An 8105-nucleotide genomic window follows, 5' to 3' on the forward strand; every position below is an offset into this window, starting at 1 on the left:
AAGTCTAGGAAAGATCATGCTGCCAACTTCTTTCTTCCAGTGAGTCTCAAAGTGGCTACAAGATCTCTCTGCATATTATTATTATTATTATTATTGCATCTAAATGCATCTGCTGAAGTAGACTGTAGTCTATGAAAACCCATGCTGCCAATTCCTTTCTTTCAAGATATAAAGAGTTTATGAGATAGATTGTAAAGGTGGGCCAAAACCAACAAAATGTGTTCCAACAGAGAGAAACGTATGTTGACTTTTCGAGGTCCTGCAGCAAAAACCCCCAAAACTAGGCCCACCAGAGAAGCCAACTATCAGCCCTCTCTGAGACGCTTGACCTCAACCGTAGCAGAGTGCAGAAGCACAAACTCAGCTAGTAGCATTTGGCAATATTGCACTGACCAAACTTGAATGATGCACTGACACAGCTGGATTTGTCCAAAAGTCCTTGGAGGTTTTTATCATACTTGTTTCAATATGTAGAAGTTATATACAAACCCTCTTGTAACTCTCTCCAACATTCACTGTCTGATAGACAGTAAATTCACTCTCTGCAAACGACGCACCAACTCTGCCCTGGGTTTTAGAGCAGTTGTATACACTGGTAGTGGCTAAGGGTCGACCTGGTGTTACTTCTCATTTACAGCCATACAAACTATTTATTATTATTATTATTATTATTATTATTATTATTATTATTATTTGTATCCTGCTTCTCCAAAAACATCGAAGTGGCTAACACTAAAGCATCCATAAAATACAATAAGCATAAAGTAAGTGTCTCATTGTCGATTGAATCCCAAATCCTCCCAACCTTCCCATCCACAATTAAATTAAACTATTAACAATTGTTATAGCAATTAGTAAAAGCAGGGCAGAGGTAGCCAGAGGTTGCTAAATAATTAGTTAAATTGACTGGGGGTTGTTGGAAGGTGAAGCTGGGAAGTCCTTCCGGAAGAGATGCATCTTGATGGCCTTTTTAAAGCCCTCAAGACTGGCGATATCTCATATAGAATCATAGAATCATAGAGTTGGTAGAGACTGCAAGGGCCATCCAGTCCAACCCCATTCTGCCATGCAGGAACTCTCCTCTGGCCGGCCATTCCATAACTTGAGAGTGGCTGAGTAGTTTTGTTTGACTGCAGTAAGGCCTTGAATGTATGGGGCAGATTATATGGGAGAAGGCGATCCCATAAGTCAGCTGGACCCATGGAGGGCTTTAAAGGTTATAACCAAGACCAGAAACTAATAGGCAGCCAGTGAAGAGAATTTAATATAGGTGTAATATGGTCACCTCTAGATCTTCCAGGGACCACTCTAGCTGCCCTATTTTGGATTAGTTGAAGTTTCTGGACTAAGTGCCAGGGTAGCCCTATGTAGAGCGCATTGCAGAAGTCAAGACATGAACTTACCAGCGCATGCGCCATAGTTTTTAGGTCTTCAGGTTCCAGGAAAGGGCGCAGTTGGCCTATCAGCCGGAGCTGGTACAGGCACTCCTGGCCATTGCGTCTATCTGGACTGACATTTGGAGCAATAGATCCAGGAGCACCTCCAAACTGCGAAGACAGTCCTTTAGGGGAAGGCTGACCTCATCCAGGACCGGTTGACAGACCTCCAACAACGAGCATCTTCTTCTTATCTGGATTCAGTTTCAATCTGTTTTTCCTCATCCAGGCCATTTAACTGACTTAAAGGGCCATTGTTCCCAACAACCCCCTCCAAAATAACGGGTTATGGCAAAATTATACAAAACCAAAACATAAGCATTAACAGTATATTAGGATTGCACAATATAGAGTTTGACACCATTCTTCATGGCATGTACCTAGGCCCAGCAAGCAGCCATTTCCCTGGCCTCAGCGCTGGCAATGCCTTTGTAAATATGCCAGGCAGGTTTTTCTCTGACGAACAATACTCTAATGCCAATACTCCTTCCTGTGCCATTTGTCTTACATTTTTGTACCTTTTGGGAGGCTCTGTGGCCATGTTCTAGCAGAGTTTCTTTCTGACATTTTGCCAGCATCTGTGGCTGGCATCTTCAGAGAATGCTGGCATGGAGAAAAATGGGTATATCTATACAGGATTCCTGCTTGGCAGAAGAGTATTGCCACTTGGCACCCCACCCTCCCCTTCTCATCTGTGAGGGTCACACTGTCTCAGCTTCGGGGGCATCACATGGCAAAACTCCTCTTTATGCCAAGAAAACCCTGGGTTTGTCCCATCTTCCAGTGCCATCCTGATGTTGAACAGGGGTCGGACTACATGTCCTCTAGGATCCCATGTATTCCTATGTATTACTTCACAGCAGAAGGGGGTTGGACTGGATGGTCCTTGAGGGTCCCCTCAACTCTAGCATTTCTTGTTGGGGCTTCAATCACAGTTTATTTGTTGAGACTGGGCTTTTCCCCCCTTTTGTGTGTGTGCCTTCAGGGTTTTTAAGCATAGGAATGTTGTTTAAACCTCTGCCAAACCTCCTTTTGACATGGCAATTGAGTTTGAAATGCAAAGTAATGAGCGTAATTATTTGACTTGTCTTTTATTGTCATTCGAGAACTGTGAAAAATATTCGCTAGTTGTGAAAGGGAGAGAAGAAATCACCATTTGGAAGGAGGACTTTGGAACAAAATTCTCATCAAGTTCTCAATGAACGAGGAGAAAAACATGGTTTCTCCAATCATTACCGATCAGCCATGGAAACCCCTTGTGTGAACGTGCACATTACCCTCTCTCAGCCTTAGAAGACGTCAAAGGAAACCCTTTTCTGAACAAATCTTGCCAAGATGACCCTCTGTGATAGGGTTGCCTTAGGGCAGTGGTTTTCAGCCTTTGGCCTCCAGATGTTTTGGAATTCAGTTCCACAGAAGTCCCAGTAAGTATGCTCAGGACATCTGGAGCTGAAGTCTCAAAAAATCTAGAGGACCAGGGTTGAAAAACCACTGCCTTGGGTCACCATGAGTCAGAAATGCTTGAAGCCACACAACAACAAACTGTTACAATGGTTGTAAGTCTAGTGACCACCCAACGGTCTGCACAGAGCACTCATATGGGCTCCAATAGGGTTTCTAATGTTCATTCCTTTCCCATGATCCCCTAGCATCTCCAGACATGGGTCATGTTGACCATGACTCTATCACTGGAGGACACAGTCCATGATGACCCAAATCCCAAAGGCAACACGCTTTTGAAGGCATAAGGCCTAGTGGCAAAGGCGACAAAAAATTTTAACCAGGACATTTCTATAGGTTTTTTTTTCAGTTACAGTTTAGGTATAAATAAGATCTTCTTCCCTGCATTGGGTTTTGAGAGCACGCTCAAGGACCCAGAAAAGAGCCTGAAATAATCATAAAATTAAACAAAAGTCCAAGTTGTTTGATCAGAGACGTCGCTGTGTTACCTGTTCAGGATGCAAAGGGATTCTTGGATCACCTTTGAGACTACTGAGAGAGAAAGGAAGGAGTTGATAAAAATAAGCCCTAGGATGATCTTCTAAAACCCAAGCCAAGTGGATTATCTCGGCCATCACCCCTTCGAACCAAGGCACCTCTCTCTCCTAAGATGACCCTTCATCGAGGGACGACAGACAACCCGATAGGATAACGGGGACATTTTCATAGTAGCTCCACCTCGAGGTGTAAATGTCGATCTCCTTGAGGTCCGTGAGAGCTTCAGCTGAAGTTCTGGAGGATGGAGTCAAGAACCGGACGAGTTTCCATGCGGGCCAGGCCTTCTCCGACACAGATCCTATTGCCTACAATGAAACCCAAGAAGAAAGATCAAGGAGAAGAGAAGGCTGTGAAAGCATATACCTGTTTAATTACTTGCATTTACAGCTTTGAAGTGCTAGTTGGCAGATGCTGGGAAACTAGTGATGGGACGATTCATCCCATCATGCGCTCTTGGCCTCGAACTGACCCACCTATGATCTTGTAATCAACAGAAACAGTCTTAACCACTTGAGCCACGATCCCTTGCATTACTCTTACTTTGCTATACATTACATTTACTTGTGACTATAACGTTTTGGACATAGTCCCACCCATTTGGTTCTGTTGTCCCTCATGGTGTGCACTGCCAACCCACTGCATTGCACTCATGATACGCTGGCATCATGGTCAATAGCTCTGGCTCTTGCAAAGAGCAAATTGGAAGCTCCTGCATGCCATGGTCCCATGAGAGTCCAAGTGAGGACTACAGCCAGGAGGACCACTGACCCATTGCTGCATCAATTAAGACAACCAGAAAGAGAGGCTCAACACTGTCCTTCCCAAGGATGATGCCCATTGGTGGGGAGGGACCATTTTACCTGCCGAAAATGGCATGAAGTAATCGCTCTTCCTGAAGGTCCCGTCTTCATTCAGGAAATTTTGGGGGTCAAACTTTTTGGGGCTGGAGAATTCCTTGCTATCGTGCAGCACAGAGGTCAGGACAGGAATTATTGTGGTGCCCTGTAGAGAGAACAAATATTTTGTAATGTAAGATCCAATTGGACTAATGGCATTATCTAGACTTCAGAGTTGGGGGTGATGCATGGATTTGGGGAATCAGATTGTGGCTAAATTGAATGGATTTACCTGACAAGATAAAATGAGCTCCCAACTTAATTCAGACACAATTTGCAGCTGGATTTTTATTCCTAATTGATGTCAAGTATAAAACAATGTCCCTCAGGGTACCTTTCAGTGTTATGGCTTTAAAATCCATGAGATTCTCAAGAGAAGTGAGGCCATATCTCAAAGTATGGAGGAAATCAGAGACAGATCTACACATGAGTGACCTTCTCTGCCACTAGAGAAGGACTCCATGAGTTGAATCCTTTTGGTATCAGGTTCTCATGAGTTTCCGTAAACATGCCATTGTACTTTTTTGGCATGTGCACAATGGATGAAACCACTTGCAGATGCAGTTGCCCATTCTTCAATTTGTTGTTTGACATTGTTGTGTGCCTTCAAGTCATTTTTGACTTATGTTGAAGCTAAGGTGGACCTATCATGGGGTTTTCTTGGCTTGATTTGTTCAGAGGAGGGTTGCCATTGCCTTCCTCTGAGGCTGGGAACATAAGACCTCCCCTAAATCACCCGTGAGTTTCATGGTCAAGCCAGGAATCGAACCCTGGTCTCCTGAGCCATAGTCCCACATTCCAACCATTGTGCCATGCTGGCTCTCTCCATGCCTGAATGGTACTTAACTATTTGCCAGTGTTTTTGAAGTACGATTCAATTTATGGGGACAGCCATTGTTCTTGAAGGGCCGAACTCACTTTTGGGATGACATATCCTCTGAATGGTGTGTCCTTGTCCACTGCATGGGGGACACTTATTGGAGTGAGAGAGATGAACCTCTGGATCTCATGGATGACGGCGTCCGTGTAAGGCATCTGTCCGCGGTCCGCCATGGAAGGACTCCGTGAGCGGCCAACCACCCGGTCAATCTCTTCCTGGACTTTCTCTGCGGCGAGATGGATGAGGATGAACACAAAAGTTCAGGAAACATCAGGGAAGTCATGCAAACTGCAAGGAGGGTTTGCCCCACTTCAAGACCCCAAGAAATGCCTTAGGAAGGTTTTGATCCCACATCACTGTGTATTTTTCCCCACTTCGTAACCCACCAGTTTCCATCTCTTACATCAATGGCCACCAAAAGAGAGATACCTAACAAAAATAAAAAGCAGCACATTACCAGAGGATTGTTTTTTATGTACCCAGACACTTCAGTCCAAGGTATCTTTCAGGAGCAACATGTAAGTCTATCAATATTGTTTGAAAGAGAACTCAAAGATGTCTGCATTTGAGCGACTGAGTGTCTTGAATACTCTCCAATGTGTTGCTTTTGGGCAGCCATTTCGGTGTATGATTTTTGTCCTCTTTTTGGCCATTAGTACTAGGGTTCCCCATTTAAATTGATTCCTTCCCCCCTTCCCCCCACCAGACCCCATGGTCACTGAAACTGTGTCTGCAATACAGATTTTCCATGGGTTTTGCACCACTTTACCTGCTACATCTTCATAATAGGGATTTAAGCAGCTGGCCTGGGCATCTGTACCTTTCTTACCTTCTATTTCTGGGTATTTCTGGAGGATCAAGAGTCCGTATCTTAGTGTTGTGCTGGTTGTTTCTGTTCCTGCACCAAACAAGTCTAGTGAGGAGACGGCCAGGTTGTCCATGTCGAACTCAGATGCATCATTGTTTTTTTCCTACCAATGCATTCAACACAATTGGTACAGCCGTGTCAATTATGCTCAGAGAAATATAAGAATTGTCAATTGCAGCCATTTTGTTAGAATCATAGAATCACAGAATTGTAGAGTTGGAAGAGACCACAAGGGCTCTGATCCAGTCCAACCCCATTCTGCCATGCAGGAACTCTCAATCAAAGCATCCCCATTGACAGATGGCCATCCAGCCTCCGTTTGAAGACCTCCAAGGAGGGAGACTCCACTACACTCCGAGGAAGGAGTGTGTTCCACTGTCAAACAGCCCTTACTCTCAGGAAGTCGTTCCTTATAGGACATGGCTTCCAGACCCTTTACCATTTTGGTTGTCCTCCTTCGGACACGATCCAGTTTCTCCACATCCTTTTTAAATTGTGTTGCCCAGAACTGGACATAATATTCCAGGTGGGGCCTGACCAGAGCAGAATATAGTGGCACTATTACTTCTCTTGATCTAGACACTATACTTCTACTGATGCAGCCTAAAATCGCATTGGCCTTTTTAGCTGCCGCATTGCACTGTTGACTCATGTTCAACTTGTGGTCTAATTGGACCCCCAGATCCCAACCCCCCCCTTCCTCATAGTGCCCATTTCTTGCATTTCTCCTTCTGTGTGGAAGGCAGTATCCCTGGGCTATGAAATGTCTATGAGACACATGATGCACTTCTACAATTAATGTGAAACAGCATAAGCCGTTGCATACAGTTAGTATATAGAGATATGGAAAGGTGCATCGTTGTTCACCAACAATATCAGTTTCCTGAAAACCCTAGACAATAGTTAATTCTTAAGGGGAATGCCAATGTCGATCTGACTGCTATCTTCCGTCGCTCGGTGTGTGTACCTCCAAGTTTTCTTGGGTGAAGTTAGTGTTATGCATTAATTGAAATCTCCAAATAGACCACACGTGTATTAATGGTACTCCAGGAGACAGGATTTAAATAAAAGGATTCAAATTAGGAGGAAAGAAATTATGATTCAATATCAGGAAAGACTTGTTTACTTAATGTCTAGCCTATCTTTCTACTGGTATGGGACCCACCCTGAGACTGGTACCCACTGGTATAGGACTCCTCCCAGGCTTTGCCAGGAATTGTTGGTGTGATTGTGTGTTTGTGTATGTATGTGTTTTCCAGTCACCTTTGTCAACTTTGGCAACCCATGAATTTCATCAGGTTTTCTTAAACAATGCCTTCCCCTGAAGTTTAGCCTCCAGTCTCCTGGCGTTCCTTGGTGGTCCCTCATAGAACTATTAAACAAGCATCACCTGCTTAGCTCCTAAGATCAGGCAAGATATGGTGCTTTTGGGGTACTCCTTAGGTTTGCACATGACCTATCTACTTAAAAAGTTGAATAATGAGGAACAGATGAAGGAAACATTGCCCCAAAGGAATCTCCTCCCTTACAGATTTTCCAAAACAGTAGCTACTGGTGAGTCTCAGGATGGAGGGGCTTAAATGAACTTCAGATTCAGTGCCTTGGAAAGCTCTGAAATCAAGAGCAAAACTGCCACTCCTACAGTCATTGGAGCCGCTGGGGTTTGAGAGTTGGAGGTAGTTCAGGCCCAAGAATCTTGTCCTGATTCTCTGTCTCACCTGGTCCATTTTGATATAGAAGCAGTCAATGAAATCCCGAGGGGAGCTGGGGTCCAGCGTGGCCCGGTGCTCCTTGGCTTCCTCTAAGACAAACTCTTTGCTCCTGATGCTGCCAGGGACTATGCGGTGGTGAGGTCCAGGGATGTATTCCATCAGGGTGGGGAAGGTATTGGCAAGCTGGAAGAAAAGATGGAAGATATGCATGTGTCACCCAGGTTCTACTATACTTGCTCTTTTTGGGCACCTGGAAGGGAACTGGGCTCCTCCTTCAGAGAAAAGAGTCTGCATCCACAAAAGAGCAGGATGTGC

The 8105-nt window shown here is 44.6% G+C and overlaps 1 protein-coding gene and 1 pseudogene across 1 annotated transcript in view; both read right to left on the reverse strand.

Annotated features, from left to right (window-relative positions):
• The window catches only part of LOC121927315 (cytochrome P450 2C15-like), a 46167-nt gene extending 44749 nt beyond the window's left edge, over positions 1-1418 (reverse strand). The window contains exon 1 of the mRNA XM_042461046.1: positions 1404-1418. Within this exon, the coding sequence (XP_042316980.1) occupies positions 1404-1418 (15 nt within the window). The remainder of the gene's footprint in view (positions 1-1403) is intronic.
• Positions 1419-4152: 2734 nt separating this feature from the next.
• LOC121918835 overlaps positions 4153-8105 on the reverse strand; it is a 9780-nt pseudogene continuing 5827 nt past the window's right edge.

The sequence above is a fragment of the Sceloporus undulatus genome, chromosome 1 (assembly GCF_019175285.1).
Source record: "Sceloporus undulatus isolate JIND9_A2432 ecotype Alabama chromosome 1, SceUnd_v1.1, whole genome shotgun sequence".
Taxonomy (NCBI): domain Eukaryota; kingdom Metazoa; phylum Chordata; class Lepidosauria; order Squamata; family Phrynosomatidae; genus Sceloporus; species Sceloporus undulatus.